We start from the raw sequence: 18,123 nt of genomic DNA on the forward strand, positions 1-18,123 counted from the left end.
GGCAGTCAGCTTAATCTGGATGATTGCATTCAGAGTGGAAGCCGACGTCTGTGGGGGATTGAGATGTCACTGTGATAGGCCTTCATGGTTTGTCTTGTCGCCTAAATGCCGGTCATTTCGTTCGTCACATCAAGCTAAACCTGACCATTAAAGGGGCCATAGCTCAGGCTAATATTTCCTCAGTTCTGGAGCCGGCGGAATTATCCAGAAGTGATGGGAAGAGACCAGGTGGTCTTACGCTTTGTCCCATGCGTAAGAGATAGGTGCCTCCTCTGGGGGCATCACAGTTGGTGACTCCTTTGTTCCCTTCAACATCCTGGATGCTGCTGTAAAAGGGAGGATCACTGCTTCGGTAGCCGAACGGAACAAAATCCTAAAGTATCGGGACTTGGTGGAACCATTTCTTCCAGCCTTTGGCGTTTGAGATGTTTGGAGCTGGACCGCTGACAACGAAGTTCTTGTCATCGTTAGTGGCTCTCGCCTTACCGAGACGTCGGGTGATGCTCGTGAAGACACTTGGCATTTCCAACGCTGTAACCTCGCCCATCACCCACGTGATGCCGTGATCGTGTTGGCTTGCTTCACCAAGTCCCGTTAACCCTTATTGTGCGCGACCAATTGATGCATTAAGTGCTAAATTGATGTTTTCTTTCTTTCTTCGCTCATGATTATGGCGATCTTTCGTCTCTAGTAGACCTTTCCGTCGATTTACACAACATACTGTCTGTCTCCCACACCCCATCAAACACACACATACACACACACATGTACATCAATGCGTCCCATGCACGGTAACTTCAAAAGAACTTCCCTCGTCATACAATCGCTTTCTCTTAGTCTCTTTCGCTCTCATTACTTCAAAAGTTCCCGCAAGCCCATATGTAAAAAAAAAAATTTTTTTACGGAAATCGACGGAAAGGTCTACTAGAGACGAAAGATTGCCATGATTATATTTTCTTTTGTTTGGGATTTATATTTTAATGTGGAATATTTATGTAATTAAGTATGCTGTGACAAAACTATTTCACAAATAAAATTTACAGGTTTACAACTCATGCAAAAGAGAAAAAAATCAGTTCTAAGGATATCCTCACTGTTACGCTCCTAAATTCAAAATAACTGCAGAATTCTACTCGCCACCTCCGACTTTAGTTTCCTCATAACTTTCTTTAAAATGCATGCTGTTTTTAACGAAATGGCGACCTTTGGTCTTAGGTATATCTAACTGCAGAGACGGCGAGCTGGCAGAAACGTTAGCACGCCGGGCGAAATGCGTAGCGGTATTTCGTCTACCGCTACGTTCTGAGTTCAAATTCCGCCGAGGTCGACTTTGCCTTTCATCCTTTCGGGGTCGATAAATTAAGTACCAGTTACGAACTGGGGTCGATGTAATCGACTTAATACCTATGTCTGTCCTTGTTTGTTCCCTCTGTGTTTAGCCCCTTGTGGGTAATAAAGAAATAGGTATTTCGTCTACCGCTACGTTCTGAGTTCAAATTCCGCCGAGGTCAACTTTGCCTTTCATCCGCCGCACTGGAGTCGATGTAATCGACTTAATACGTTTCTCTGTCCTTGTTTGTCCCCTCTGCGTTTAGCCCCTTGTGGGCAATAAAGAAATAGGTATTTCGTCTGCCGTTACGTTCTGAGTTCAAATTCCGCCGAGGTCAACTTTGCCTTTCATCCTTTCGGAGTCGATTAAATAAGTACCGGTTACGCACTGGGGTCAATGTAATCGACTTAATCCGTTTGTCTGTCCTTGTTTGTCCTCTCTGTGTTTAGTCCCTTGTGGGTAGTAAAGAAATAGGTATATCTTCTGCCGTTACGTTCTGAGTTCAAGTTCCGCCGAAGTCGACTTTGCCTTTCATCCTATCGGGGTCGATAAATAAAGTACCAGTTTCGCACTGGGGTCGGTGTAATCGACTTAATTCGTTTGTCTGTCCTTGTTTGTCCCCTCTGTGTTTAGCCCCTTGTGGGCAATAAAGAAATAGGTATTTCGTCTGCCGCTACGTTCTGAGTTCAAATTCCGCCGAGGTCAACTTTGCCTTTTATCCTTTCGGGATCAATTAAATAAGTACCAGTTACTCACTGGGGTAGATGTAATCGACTTAATCCCTTTGTCTGTCCTTGTTTGTCCCCTCTATGTTTAGCCCCTTGTGGGCAATAAAGAAATATATATCTAACTGCTGTTGTAAGCCAAAATAATCCGGGGACTTGCAAAAATAGACTGGGATGTCCCGAGAAAGTGTATTAAATGATATTATTAATGATTTTCCTTTTTTAATTGTTGAATTTTTGGAAGCTATTACGCCAGTATTAAAATACAGAAAGGAAATATTCCTTGATATTATTTTGGCGTGTGGTGTACGAGGGAAATTACTTTAGGTTACTTTTTACTTTACTTTTCAATTTCTAAAAACCCGTAAGATGTTGGCTAAAGAGAGGAGAGAGAGAGAGAGGTGTACCAAACACACACACGGCTCTCTTCATCTCTCTCCCTCTCTGTATATATATATTATTTTGAAAAGCTGTCACTTTGTACCCGGAACAGTGGCCTTTGAATTCCAAGGCAATGAAAACTGGTGACAAAATTCTTTCTGTACCAAAAACAAGGCAGAAGTTCGTGTGTGTGATATATAGGGAACCAAATATTGTTCGCTCATTGTCACCAAGCATCTCAATTCTTCAGTTGTAACTAGTTTGTGATCGAGGAATTTTATTTTGCAAGGTACTATTTTCCTTCGAATTTGTGATTTCTTCATATTTTGCATCTCTAGTATTTAGACTTTAATTTGAATGGTAGTATTGTCTATCCAATCGCAACAGCTAACAGTGAATTATAGAATTTAAAAAAGGCTTTTTCGACTCTTATCAACTCTTCGAGAACATTCACATATGTTTTTCAAAAATATATTATTTGAAATAGTTTGATTTTGTTTTGGACAGAAAATTTTCTGTATTTTAATGTTCTTGAATAAATTCCTTCGCATACAAAAGCTGAGACAACTATACTTCACAGTTGTTTGATATTTGTGAGTCCATTGAATAAATATTCAACCCTATTAAATATTGGTCTTCCTAAGCATGAAATAATATGGTAGTTCCAGCCCTAAATAAATTTAACTTGTACTTTTAAAGATGTTCTTTAGGATAACGAGAAATATTGAACTTCAGATAGAATAAAGTAAAATATAGCTATGAATAAAAGGTACGTGGATTATGAATTTTGATTGAAGAGATGGGGCCTCGAAATAAAAAGTTGCAGGGAGCCTTTAAAGCCCTACTTTAACATGGCTATCCGTTTGAGCGGACTCTACTGCGATTTTTTAACCCCAAGAGGACATTTCCTTTAGCTGGTTTTGAAAAATTACATTTACAATGCTAAGTATATGTAACGGTTTTAATTGTTTGGTAAACGTTATTATTTTGTTGGAGTCACCAATTGTAACGGGAGAAATTGATTTGTAAACAATATGGTTAAGTGTCGAAGTCAGCTGTTGTGATGATAAAAATTTGTTGTTATTATTGCATACGGTAATATGTGAAAGATGAACAATGCATGAAGTTTTAAGGAAATATTTATTTACCGTTACGATACCTTGCCTCGACGAGCAGGTTATGATAAAGCCAAAAGCATGAGAAGTAAAGTTTGTGCTTGTGTCCTCTTCATTGTTTAGTAGTAATTGCTGAGACAGATAGAATCATGTTGTAAGAGAACAGAATTAGAGCTAGTGAGAATTGTAGGGGGTTGTCTCATAGTTGCTGACAGTAAACTTCATTTCTCCCTCTGACCAATGTTCTAGCTGGTCAGCCAGACTTCGTTGAGTCGTCACCAACTGTGAAGAACTGATTTTTGCTTGGGATGTGCTGGCTTATATAACTATCCAGAAGGATAGATATATCATAGAAAACAATAGATTTAGTTGGTGGTCTTGTTATCTCTACTCTAGCTTTTTGGTAAAGTAGAAGAGGTTAGAAAGGGTCAAGTGGTGAAGACATTATTTCGGCCTAGCTAAAGGCAATCTGGCAAATGTAAAACTGCTGTCAGAGGAAAACCATTGTTCCACCGTGGGAAAAGTTCTGTTGCAGTGTTAATATAAATTTGGCTATGGTGGATCGAATCCACTTCATGCCTGCAAGATTCGCTACATATGTACAAAATAATTTTAAAAGTAACCTCAAGTAATCTCGCCTGTAGATCACATGCCAAAGTAACACCCATTTCTTATGAAAAAATATATTTGAAAGCAACAGTAAATTGAAAAATTCAAGAGCTGGAAGAAACGCTGCTAAGCATTTTGTCTGATACACAAATGATTCTATCCGCTCACCACCTTAATAATAATAATAATAATAATAATAATAATAATAATAATAATAATAATAATAACAAAAGCACTCACAGAGAGCAAACCTGTGCCAAGGCAACACTGACGTCCTCTCAACGATTAGCCAGAGAGGATTTTTAAAATGAGAATATCTGAAATAAACTCGACTGCTCTCTCAAACAAGAATAGTAAAAATGAACGTGACATTTCTCAAAAATTAAGTAAAAACACAGGAAAAATAATCCAGAATCCTTGTCCAGTACCAGGTCGATCCCAAAATCTAATCAGTTCGTGGCAGTCACGAGGCCAAACATCCTCGAAAGTTTCATCTGAATCCATCCAGCGGTTCTTGAGATATCTTGTCCACAGACAAACACAACTGAAAACAATACCTCCGCCTTCACCAAGGCAGAGGAAACAATTCTAATTTTGGCACAATGCCAGCAATTTTTAGTGGAGTGGGAAGACAATTATATCGACCATAGTGCTCAACAGGTGTTTGTTTTATCAACCCCCAAATTATTGAATGGCAAAGTTAGCGTTGGCAGCATTTGAGCTCAGAATATAAAGAGCTGGAAGAAACGTCACTTAGTATTTATGTCCAAACTGGTAACGATTCTGCCAGCTCACTGCCCTAAAGCAGCAACAAAAACACATATCAACTGCAGAGAACAACCATAAAAGCATAGCCAATATTTTCATAAACTGGATGCCCTGCATTTGTTTTTAAGTCTGTTTTATTTTTACCTCTATGTTAAATGAGCATATTATTGAGGCATTTTTTTACAGCTGGATGCTCTTCCTATTGCTAACCTTTACCTGTTTTTCAAGTAAAGGAACTTATTGCCACACATCTTGAAAAGCACAAAGCAACTGGTTTGTTCAATGGTACCGCTGATTGTAGCTCATGATTCTCAGAGAGGGTCCACTGTAAACAGACGCAAAGTGCAACATGCACACATGCTCACTCACAAACATGTACACACACACACACACACATACTATGCATGTTTGCAGGTGTGTAACTAACTGGAACTCTGTCACATGACAAATGTCATTTTCCATAGCCTTGTGTTATGCATTGTTTCGTTCGTGATGGGGTGATAGACAACTCAATGAAGGCATTGTTATTGTTTTACGTGTTTATTTTGCTTAACCTGTTTTCGAACTGTCGATATACAGCGGAGTGATACACATTGTGCGTATCCGCCTTCGCAGTTCATACTGTTTACTAACAAATAGTGCCGATAGCGGGGATGCACTCATACATACGCATACCTACGTATACACATAGATATGAATTGAGTTGACCCACACCTTGTGAGCGAAGTTGAATAGAGGACTGACACGCTTTCAACAATGGGCAGCCACAGCGTTCAGCCAGCTAAGAATTTGAACTCAAAGTGTAAACAGCTGGAAGAAATACTGCAAGGCAGTTTTCCTGAAGCTCTAACGGTTTTGCTTAATAAAGATAATACTGATAATAGCTATTTATGATAATGCTATCAATCGATGCATGCTGCAACATTTCTTGATCTTCCCCTTTCTATCATAACAGAATGACTTTGCAATCTCCTCGATTCATGATTAAGCTCTTGTATGACTAAAATGTTGAAATAGGTTTGGGATCTTTTCGGTTTGACCGGCAGTTTTTTCTTGCGGTGTCATATGAAATTGTCACCCATAATTATGACCCTAGTATCGATCTATTGCATTTCAATCTGTTTTAGGTTTAGGGTTAGTTAGGATTAGGGTTAGGGGTGGGGGGAAGGGTATCTTTTTTTCTTCAGAAATGTAAATAAACCCAATCTGTTTCTTAAACGAAGGACAAATTCATACGGCACAGAATGTTTTCACCTCAATAGACATCACTGATTGGTTGAAATTGCAGAAATTGAAGAAAAAAAACAACAAATATCTTACAAACTATAGAATTTTCTCAATAAAGCCAAGAGAAAAAGATGTTTTTTAAACACATTCTACCAATATACGAAGTTTAAAAGTGTTTAGTTACGTGGATATTATTTTTAAAAACAGCCGGTCAAACCGAAAAGATCCTAGGTTTGTTCCTTTCTCATTTATTTATATCGTTGTGGGTTTTTTTGTTTTTTTCAATAATTTTTAGTAATAATAATTATTATGTTTTATTAATACCTTCAGATATTTGAAGAAGTTGCAAAATGACTATGATGCGGAAAATTCTATTTAGCAGCATACTACTTCTGGCATTTTGGAACAAGAATAAAGTTGCTGAGGCTGACAACGTACTTCTACTGTCGTGGCCCCTCTTTAGTCATGTACAGGCTTTGGCTTCTATGGGCAGAGAACTGAGTAAATTTTCTCATACAAGTTACTTGCCCATTACCGAAGACCTCGTTGAGCATTTCAAGACATACAAAGGAGTAAAAATTATGCAAATGAAAAGTGACCCAAACCTTCTGACATTTACGGAAAAGGGAATGCAGCTACTTTATAAAGATTCAAATGTAACATTTAAGCAGCTTCAAGAAATCATGGACGTTATTTGTGATAACTTATTATTCGATGAAGATTGGTTTCAGTCATTGAAAGCTGTCAATGCCACAATCGCAGTGATAGATTATGTGTTTATGAGTAACTGTCTGGCTATCATACCATACAGATTATCTATTCCATATGTATTTCAAGGACTTAATTTTCAACATTATGCTATCAGTCGAACACCCTGGCTGCCGTCAACATTTCCTCACCAGGGACTTATTAACTCAGATAAAATGAATTTCTACGACAGACTTGAAAACAGTTTCGTAACGATGTCTGCATATTTCAGACGACTAAATGGAGCTCCACAGAAAAGTGTTAAAACGTTTGCTCCACAAAAGCCTGATATAACTTTTACGAGTTTGATGCAGCAAGCTGATTTATATCTGATTGAGACAGACACAGTACTGGACTATCCAATTCCGACACTTCCTAATGTCGTATCCATCGGTGGAATTTCAACCCGACCAGCTTCTGCATTGAAAGGGGACTTACGTAAATTTGTCGATGAATCTAATCATGGGATTATCGTTGTTTCGTTTGGAAGTTTTTTGGAAGAGTTACCAAAGGAAGTCATTGCAAAGATGGAACTGGCATTTCAAGAAATAAAATATAGCGTCGTTTGGAAACGGCCAGATGCAAAACAATTGGCACCAAACATCTTTGTCACAAAATGGTTGCCACAAAATGATCTTTTGGGTCATTCAAAAACAAAACTCTTCATTACACATTGTGGAAATAATGGTCAGTTTGAAGCTCTTTATCATGGAGTTCCAATGCTCGGATTCCCAGTATTTGCCGAACAATATCATAATGGACATCGAATACACATCAAGGGATATGGTATATCAATGGATTTGTTTAATTACAGTAAAGACGAACTTGTATCAAATATAAATGAACTGATTGAGAATCCAAAATATAAAGCTAAAATAAAAATTGCAAGTGAAATATATCGGTCACAACCAGAACACCCAGCAGCTAAAGGTGCGAGGTATATAGACCACGTAATAAAATACGGTGGAGATCATTTAAGATCTTCTTGTCAAACTATGCCACTTTATCAATATTTCATGCTGGATATATATTTAGTAATATTTATGATTTTCATTATTTTAACATTAATGATGAGTATTGTCATTCGAAAATGTTATTTACATTTTACAAAGAAAAATATTAAGCTTGATTAATTTCATTAATATTGTATCTGGTTAATCATACAAAATATCCACCTGATAATATTTCATTAAAAAAAATGTTTAAGCCATTAATCTTTACAATTCTATACAAAATTTCAAACCATTACTTTTCAATAAAGAGATTTTTTTCCTTGGTAAAAAAATTTTGCAAATTTATTAGAAAGAATAAAATTGTCTTTCTTTTGTGTCTTTTCCAAAGTTTTCACAGCATAATACATTGGGACCAAACCCAGAATCTTATGGCTGGAAAACAAGCTTTTTACCACACAGCCATATGTGCATCTATACTCTTTACTCTTTTACTCTTTTACTTGTTTCAGTCATTTGACTGCGGCCATGCTGGAGCACCGCCTTTAATCGAGCAACTCGACCCTGGGACTTATTCTTTTGTAAGCCCAGTACTTATTCTATCGGTCCCTTTTGCCGAACCGCTAAGTAAGGGGGACGTAAACACACCAGCATCGGTTGTCAAGCAATGCTAGGGGGACAAACACAGACACACAAACACACATACATATATATATATATGTATATATATATATATATATACATATATACGACAGGCTTCTTTCAGTTTCCGTCTACCAAATCCACTCACAATGCATTGGTCGGCCCGGGGCTATAGCAGAAGACACTTGCCCTAGGTGCCACGCAGTGGGATTGAACCCGGAACCATGTGGTTGGTTAGCAAGCTACTTACCACACAGTCACTCCTGCGCCTATGAATATTTAATTTTCAAAAAGCAAATATGTATTACCTTATAATATTATTAAATAAAACACATTTCTCATTTCGTTAAATTCACCCCATTACTACTACCTCATTTACTCCCTCTCTTCCTTCCTGTTTTCTATGATTCTTTCTCTCTCACCATGTTTAGCTTTCCTTTATTCATTGCCTGCCACCAAGCCCAGTACATGCACTCGTCCTGCACCTCTTCTACTATCTCTCTCTGTATCTCTATTATACTCTCTCTCCCTCTCTCTCTTCACTCTATACAATGTAAAGCATGACTGGAGAAATCAAGCAACCAGCATTTATATCAGCTAGACACCAGTGCTGGTGACACATAAAACCACCATTCAAGCGTAGCAGTTACTAACATCGCCTGACTGACGTCCGTGTCGGTGACACGTAAAAAGCACCAACCGATCGTGGCCGTTTGCCAGCCCTCTCTGGCCCCTGTGCCGGAGGCACGTAAAAAGCACCCACTACACTCATGGAGTGGTTGGCGTTAGGAAGGGCATCCAGCTGTAGAAACACTGCCAAATCAGACTGGAGCCTGGTGCAGCCTCCATGGCTTACCAGACCCTGGTTGAACCGTCCAACCCATGCTAGCATGGAAAACGGACGTTAAATTAACAGAACCATTAGCATGTCAGGCAAAATTTCTTAACAGTATTTCGTCCATCTTTATGGTCTGAGTTCAAATTCTGCCAAGGTCAACCTTATCTTTCATCATTTCAGTGTCATTAAAATACGTACCAGTTGAGCACTGAGGCCCATGTAATTGACTTACCTAACCCCCTAAATATTGCTGGCCTTGTGCTAAAATTTGAACCCAATACTATATAGAGAGGTGGAGGCGCATGGCTTAGTGGTTAGGGTGTCAGCATCATGATCGTAAGATTGTGGTTTCGATTCCTGGATCGGGCGACGCGTGTTCTTGAGCAAAACACTTCATTTCACGTTGCTCCAGTCCACTCAGCTGGCAAAAATGAGTAACGCTGTGATGGACTGGCGTCCCATCCAGCTGGGGATCACATACGCCATAGAAACCGGGAAACCGGGCTCACGAGCCTGGCTAGGCTTTAAAAGGGCGCATTTATTTTCATTATTATATAGAGATGAAAGGCAGTGAGCTAGCAGAATTGTTAAGCCTGTTGTGCAAAAATGCTAAGCAGCATTTCACCTATCTTTACATTCTGAGTTCAAATACTGCCAAGGTTGATTTTGTCCTTCATTCTTTTGGGGGCACGGGGCCTTAAAATAAGTACCAGTTAAGCATTGGGGTCAAAGTAATTGTTCTCTTCCACAAAATTGCTGGCCGGGCCTTGTACTAAAATTTGTAAGCATTATTATATAGTGATGAGGTGCAAATAAGATGTGATTCCTTTAATGGTGTTAGCACAGGCATGGCTGTGTGGTAAGAAACTTGCTTCCCAACCACATGGTCCTGGGTTCAGTTCCACTGCGTGGAATCTAGGATGTATTCTACTATAGCCTCAGGCTGACCAAAGCTTTGTATGTGGATTTCATAGATGGAAACTGAAAGAAGCCTATTGTGTGTATATATAGGCTCTCCGCCAACTCAATGACACCTCCTTCTACTCTCCTCTGTCCTCTAACCCCACACGTAGCTACCAACAGACGGTATCCTCTACTGTCCACGACCTCATCTCGTCCTCCTGCATCCCCCACACCGCATCCAACCTAATTGTGCGAACCCCACGTACCCCCACCATTTACTTCCTCCCCAAAATCCACAAACCCAACAACCCTGGCCGCCCCATCGTCTCCGCCTGTAACTGCCCCACGGAGCTCATCTTTAAATACCTCGACCGTGTCCTTGCCCCCCTAGTGGCATCTCTTCCCTCCCACATCCACGATACCAACCATGCTCTCCGGCTTTTCAACTCTTTCTCCTTTCCTCCCGGCTCCTCCAAAATCCTTTTTACTATGGGCATTCAGAGCCTCTATACCGTTATCCCTCACCACGAAGGACTGCAGGCACTTCAACACTTTCTTGACCTCCGCTCCAACCCTGAGCCTAACACCTCCACACTCATTCGTCTGGCCGAACTTGTCCTTACTCTTAACTGCTTCTCGTTCACGGGCGAGTTCTACCATCAGGTCTCGGGAGTGGCCATGGGAACGCGAATGGGCCCCAACTATGCGAACCTGTTCGTTGGCTATGTTGAGGCCCAAATATTCTCTAATTTCACTGGTCCCACTCCTGAACTATATGGTCGTTACATTGACGACATTTTCGGTGCCACCTCACTCTCCCGTGAACATCTAGATTCCCTCCTCTCTTTCGTTCAATCTTTCCATCCAGCCCTCCACTTCACTTCCACTATCTCCTACACCTCTGTCTCCTTCCTCGACATTTCGGTTAGCATTCTTCACTCCACTCTTACCACCTCCATTCACTACAAACACACAGACTCACACTCATACCTCAACTTCTCTTCCTCCCACCCAGAACACACCAAGCTTTCCATCCCCTATTCCCAATTCCTCCGTCTACGTAGGCTCTGTAGTGACGACCATGACTTTGAGACTCAGTCTTAACGTATGGCTCACCACTTCATCCTACCTGGATACCCCCTCACCACTATCCACACCGCCCTTGCCAGAGCACGTTCCGTGGACCGTGTATCTGCTCTCTCTCCCCGAACCCGCCCTGTAGTCTCCCGCCTCCCTTTTCCCCTCACTTACCACCCCACGACCCTACCTCTCCAACGCACCATTCTTCGAGCTTTCCGTCATCTCCAGTCCGACCCGTCCACTTCACACCTCTTCCCTAACCGACCCCTCCCCTATTTCAAACGAGCCCATAACCTTCGAGACCTTTTGGTCCATAGCTCCTTCCCTGACCCTACCTCCCAACCTGGCTCGTTCCCCTGCTCCCGCCCACGTTGCCGCACTTGCCCTTACCTCTCCAACACCACTCTCCTCACTGGCACCCATCATCGACCCTATCGCATCATCAACTCCTTCACCTGCACCTCCAGCAATATTATCTAATTGCGTCTCTTGCTCTCTCTGCCATTCCCTGTACATCGGACAAACGGGACGCCGCTTGGCTGACCGGTTCGCGGAACACCTTCGTGATATCCGCCTTGCGAACGACACACCGGTCTCACGCCATTTCTGCTCCATCGGTCACTCCTTGCAACACCTGTCTGTGTTCGGTTTGTCCTTACACAGAGGCCATCCGGATTCCCGTTTGCGCCGTGAACAGGAATTAATCTTCTCTCTTCGCTCTTATACGCCATTTGGTCTCAACTCTCCCCCCTCCTCATCTAACCTCCCCCCGACCCCTACTTCTCTTCAGTCCTTCATCCTTTCACCCCTACTCCTCTTCCCTTCTTCCCTCTTTCTCCCTCCCTCCTTCTTCCCTCTTCCCCTTCCCTCTTTCTCTCTGCTCCCTCACTCCCCTTCTCTCTCTCTCCCCCTCTCCCTCTATCTTCCCTCCTCCTCTCCCCTCCTCTTCTCCTCCCCTTCCTTCTCCCCTCCTCTTCCTTCTCCCCCTTCCCCTTCCCCCTCCTCTTCTCCCCCCTCACCACCTCCCCTATCCCCCCTTACCTCCCCCTCCTCTCCTCTCTCTACACTACACCATACGACTTTACACATCACATCATATATACATACACACGTCCAGACCTCTCATACGCACTAATACTCTCTCATACACACACACACACACACACTCTTCTCATACACACACACACACACTCTTATGTTGGAGTGAGGTCATTCAACCCTATTATCTCCCCTAATTTCGCTCTTGCGTCTCATGTTTGATCTTTGACTTCTGTCCGAAATCAGATCGCCATGTTGATTCGCTAGCTTCTGCACGCATATTTTTTCTCTCCTTCTTTCTGTGTTTTTTCTCTGTGTATCTTTCTGTTGAAGAGCGTAGGCTCGAAACGTTAAAGACTTGTTTTATTTATATTTCCTGAGCGCCATACTAATACAATTGTTTGTTTGTATTCCACCTGCCTTCGTCTTTTGTTTATTTCCATAAAACTTCCTTCGTCTTTTGTCTATTTTCATAAAGCTTCCCGTTATATATATGTATATATATATATACATACATACACACACATATATAAGAGAAAGCGGTGTCATTGAGACCCAAAGGTGTCAGGTAATGCTGAATAAGTGCTATAGACAGACCATAGTTAAGTTCCAGATTCGGTAATATTGCAAATAAAGGGTTCAACGTTGGTTCTATGTCAGTGTATGTATATAAGAATTTTTTGCATAATGAGATAAAAAAACCCAAGGCTGTGTAGATATTAGAGCATTTTTAGATAGAAGGTTATAGATAGAGCATTTATCTAAAAATGCTCTAATATCTATACAGCCTTGGTTTTTTATCTCATTACGCAAAAAATTCTTATATGTATGAATATATTTATATAACAATTGCAGCGTGGAAGGTGTTTGTAAGCCATTTAAGAAACACACAAAAGCCGTTCGATTCACTTCAACATTTAAGTTTAATTTGTCAAAATATTTTCGTCGCTAAAATCCGCGACCTGTTCACTGAAGTGAATCAAACGGCTTTTGTGTGTTTCTTAATGATGACTACTCATGCTCTGACAGAAAATAATAGAATCAACTTCTGCAGAATTTGATTTCAGGTCACTGCTACCACCACCGCTGTTGTTGTCAATCCGGCAGCTGCTGTTGCTTCTTCTTCGTTTTCTTTTTCTTTTCTTTTTCTTTTTCTTTTCCTTTTCTTCTTCTTTTCCTTTTCTTCTTCTTTTCCTTTTCTTCTTTTTTTCTTTCTTCTTCTTCTTCTTCTTTTCCTTTTCTTCTTTTTTCCTTTTCTTCTTCTTTTCCTTTTCTTCTCTTCTTTTCTTCTTCTTTTTTTCTTCTTTTCCTTTTATTTTCTTTTTCTTCTTTTCCTTTTCTTTTCCTTTTCTTCTTCTTTCTTCTTTTAAAATAACAAAAAAAACATTCACAAAAACAAGTTCCTGGTTATTCAGCACTTCTCTCTGCATATCTAAGCTGATTTACCTAATTTCAAATTTCAAGAGGCAGATAACGAACTGTAAATCAATGTCAGGTGTATCTTTTATCTTTTATCTTTTATTTATTTAAAGCATTTAACTGTGGCCATGCTGGGGCACCACCTTCTCTCTTCCTTTTCTTCTTCTTTTCCTTTTCTTTTCCTTTTCTTCTCCTTTTCCTTTTCTTTTCCTTTTCTTTTCCTTTTCTTCTTCTTCTTCTTCTTCTTCTTCTAATCAAGACTCATGTCATTACCCACAAAGAATAATCTCTAATTCGAGCCAACTCTAAGCTACGAAGAATGTGTGCTGCAACTTGAAGATCCACCCACCACATGCAATAGACTGGCAGTTGCACATGCACAAAAGCTACGTTGTTATCCTCATTCCATAAATGGTGGCTTTTAACGGGTGGAGAGCTGAACCATCCTGGGGTACAGAGGATTCGCAATCTAGACTAGGGTCTGAAAGTTTACTACACCATAGTGGGTTACACCATGGTTCCACCATGGCGAGCTGGCAGAAACGTTAGCTCGCCGGGCGAAATGCGTAGCCGTATTTCGTCTGTTGTTACGTTGTGAGTTCAAATTCCGCCGAGGTCGACTTTGCCGTTCATCCTTTCGGGGTCGATTAAATAAGTACCAGTTACGCACTGGGGTCGATATAGTCGACTTAATAACTATGTCTGTCCTTGTTTGTTCCCTCTGTGTTTAGCCCCTTGTGGGTAATAAAGAAATAGGTTCCTCTGCTTTGTAGCAGAGGTAGGAAGAAAGAGTGAGAGAAAGTTGTGGTGAAAGAGTACAACAGGGGTTGCCACCACCCCTGCCGGAGCCTCGTGGAGCTTAGGTGTTTTTGTTCAATAAACACTCACAATGCCCGGTCTGGGAATCGAAACTGCGTTCTTATGACCGCGAGTCCACTGCCCTAACCACTGGGCCATTGTGCCTCCACAGCTTTTGTTGCTGTTGTTGCTGTTCTTTTGTTGTTTGTTAAGTCCCAGTGCTACTCAAGTTATTCAGACATATGATCAAAATCACTCCAGCCTTGACCATCTCAACATATGTCAGGACTATTGTTATCTAATGTGTTCTTTTTGAAAAGAAGATGGTGATGTAGTTTGAGGCGGTGGTGGTGGCGGCGGTGGCGATGGCGGCTTGGGGGTTGGTCGGGGTGGGGTGGGGGTGGTGGGGGTGGGGGGTGGTGTGGTGGTGGTGGTGGTGTGTGTGTGTGTGTGTGTGACTTTAAAATAACAAAAAAAAACATTCACAAAAACAAGTTCCCTGGTTATTCAGCACTTCTCTCTGCATATCTAAGCTGATTTACCTAATTTCAAATTTCAAGAGGCAGATAACGAACTGTAAATCAATGTCAGGTGTATCTTTTATCTTTTATCTTTTATTTATTAAAGCATTTAACTGTGGCCATGCTGGGGCACCACCTTGGAGAATTTAGTCTAATCATTCAAACACAGTACCACACTGTACATACATTCTCAAAGCTGGTTCTTATTCTTTCAGTTTCATTTACTAGACACTAAATTGCAGAGGCTTAAACAAACAAACACTAACTGTCAAGCAGAAGATAGGCAGGACAAACACAAACACACGCATATACACACACGCACGCACACGCGCATGCACACATACACATATATATGTATATAGCAGGTTTCCACACAGTTTCCACATATTAAACTCACTTACAAGGCATTAGTGAATCTGGGACCATAGCAGAAGACACTCACCCAAATTGCTGTGTAGTGGGATTGAACCCCAAATCACGTGGCTGCAAAACAAGTTCCTTAACCACACAGCTGTTCCTGCATCTCTCTACGTGGTAATAAACAATCAGTTTCTTACTTGAAAACCAAGAGAAGGTAGGTAAGTTTAACTCTTTACTATTTAGATCAATCTGTCAAAGGCAATGTTCATTTATTCACATCATCATCATCATCATCATCATCGTTTAACGTCCACTTTCCATACTGGCATGGATTGGACAATTTGACTGAGGACTGGCAAGCCAGAAGGCTGCACCAGACCCCAATCTGATCTGGCAGAGTTTCTACAGCTGGATGTCCTTCCTAACGCCAACCACTCTGAGAGTGTAGCGGTTGCTTTTACGTGCCACCAGCACGAGAGCCAGTCAGGTGGTACTAGTGATGGCCATGCTCCAAACGGTAATTTTTATGTGCCACCTGCACAGGTGCCAGTCCAGTGGAACTGGCAACAACCTCACTCAAATGTTGTTTTTCCTGTGCCACCAGCATAAGTGCCAGTAAGGCGATGCTGGTAATGATCACGCTCGAATGGTGCTTTTTATGTGCCACTGGCATGGGGAGCTTTTAATGTTCCACTGGCTCAGGTGCCATCAGGAGGTGCTGTCATTGGCCACGTCAGCGAATTTGATTTTGATTGGGATTTCACTTGCCTCAACAGGTCTTCGCAAGCAACGCATAAGTAGGCTGGTCATACTACCGGCATAAGCCATGATATTATGGTTTCATTTGGCTTGCCAGGTCTTCTCAAGCACAGCATATTTCCAAAGGTCTCGGTCACTAGTCATTGCCTCAGTGAGGTTCAATGTTTGAAGGTCGTGCTTAACCACCTCATCCCAGGTCTTCCTGGATCTACCTCTTCCACAGATTCCCTCATCTGCTAGGTTGTGACACTTTTTCACGCATCTGTCCTCATCCATTCGCATTACATGACCATACCAGCGCAGTCATCTCTCTTGCACACCACATCTGATGTTTCTTAGGTCCAACTTTCCTCTCAAGTGTATGGACACTGGCATTACACATCCATCGAATCATACTGGCTTCATTCCTTGCAAGCTTACGCATGTCCTCAGCAGTCACGGCCCATGTTTCACTGCCATGTAGCATGGCTGTTTGTACACATGTGTCATACAGTCTACCCTTTACTCTGAGATAGAGGCCCTTTGTCACCAGCAGAGGTAGGAGCTTTCTGAACTTTGCCCAGGCTATTCTTATTCTAGCAGCTACACTTTCAGAGCACCCTCCCCCGCTACTGACTTGGTCACCTAGGTAACGGAAGCTATCAACTACTTCTAGTTTTTCTCCCTGGAATGTGGTGGAAGTTATTCTCTGTACATTTTCAGTGTTATTTATTGCTCCCGAGCATCTGCCACATACAAAAACTATCTTCCCAGTTAGCCTTCCTTTGATACTGCTGCACCACTTATATGTCCATAGCTTACACTGGGTACATCTTATAGAGTTTCTACCCACGCATTTTCTACAGATCGAGCAGGGCCATCTACCTGAAGGGATTTGTGGTTTGCCTGCCTTTCTACTTATTAGGACTTTGGTTTTTGCTAGATTGACTCTAAGGCCCTTCGATTCTAATCCTTGTTTCCACACTTGAAACTTCTCCTCTAGTTCTGATAGTGACTCAGCAATTAGAGCAAGGTCATCAGCATAGAGGAGCTCCCAGGGGCATCCTGTCTCGAATTCCTCCGTCATTGCCTGAAGGACTATGATAAATAGGAGGGGGCTGAGGACTGAACCTTGGTAGACCCCTACCTCTACCCTGAATTCTTCACTGTACTCGTTGCCAACCCTCACCTTACTGACAGCGTCCCTGTACATGGCTTGCACGGCTCTCACTAACCATTCACCTATCCCTAGTTTCCTCATTGACCACCAGATAAGGAATCGGGGGACCCTGTCAAAGGCTTTCTCCATGTCAACGAAAGCCAGGTACAGGGGCTTGTCTTTGGCTAGGTATTTCTCCTGCAAGGCGGCGAGCTGGCAGAAACGTTAGCATGCCGGGCGAAATGCCTAGCGGTATTTCTTCTGCCGTATGTTCTGAGTTCAAATTCCGCCGAGGTCGACTTTCCCTTTCATCCTTTCGGGGGTCGATTAAATAATCGACTTAATACCTATGTCTGTCCTTGTTAGCCCCATCTATGTTTAGCCTCTGGTGGGTAATAAAGAAATAGGTATTTCTCCTGCAGCTGTCTTACCAGAAATATAGCATCAGTGGTACTTTTCCCTGGCACGAAACCAAACTGCATCTTATCCAATCTGACTCTCTCCCTAATTAGTTGGGCTATGACCCTCTCCATGACCTTCATTACCTGATCCAACAGCTTGATACCTCTGTAATTATTTGTATCTAAAGCATCACCTTTACCTTTGTAGCTGTTGACTGTTATGCTGCTACACCAGTCATTGGGTATGACTCCTTTGTGTATCACCTGGTTAACTATACGGGTGACTAGGCTATAGCCAACACTGCAAAATATTTTGAGCATCTCTGAAGTGATTCCTGATGGTCCGGGGACTTTCCCTGTCTTCATACTTTTAA

At 41.7% G+C, this 18,123-nt stretch overlaps 2 protein-coding genes across 3 annotated transcripts in view; both read left to right on the plus strand.

The window, feature by feature from the left end:
• LOC115217401 (UDP-glucuronosyltransferase 1A1-like) overlaps positions 1-18,123 on the plus strand; it is a 29,069-nt gene that overhangs the window by 1,342 nt on the left and 9,604 nt on the right. Inside the window, exon 2 of the mRNA XM_029787088.2 lies at positions 6,486-7,544. Coding sequence (XP_029642948.2) covers positions 6,506-7,544 — 1,039 coding nt within the window. The 5' untranslated portion in view covers positions 6,486-6,505. The remainder of the gene's footprint in view (positions 1-6,485; positions 7,545-18,123) is intronic.
• The window catches only part of LOC115217552 (UDP-glucuronosyltransferase 1A1-like), a 51,415-nt gene that overhangs the window by 1,261 nt on the left and 32,031 nt on the right, over positions 1-18,123 (plus strand). Inside the window, exon 1 of one of the 2 annotated variants that reach the window (XM_029787281.2) lies at positions 15,257-15,669. The exons of the other annotated variant lie outside the window; for it this stretch is intronic. The gene's annotated coding sequence lies outside the window, so the exon portion shown is untranslated. Of the gene's footprint in view, positions 1-15,256; positions 15,670-18,123 lie in introns of those variants that run through there. 2 annotated transcript variants of the gene reach the window in all.

Source organism: Octopus sinensis, linkage group LG11 (genome assembly GCF_006345805.1).
Source record: "Octopus sinensis linkage group LG11, ASM634580v1, whole genome shotgun sequence".
NCBI classification, from domain to species: domain Eukaryota; kingdom Metazoa; phylum Mollusca; class Cephalopoda; order Octopoda; family Octopodidae; genus Octopus; species Octopus sinensis.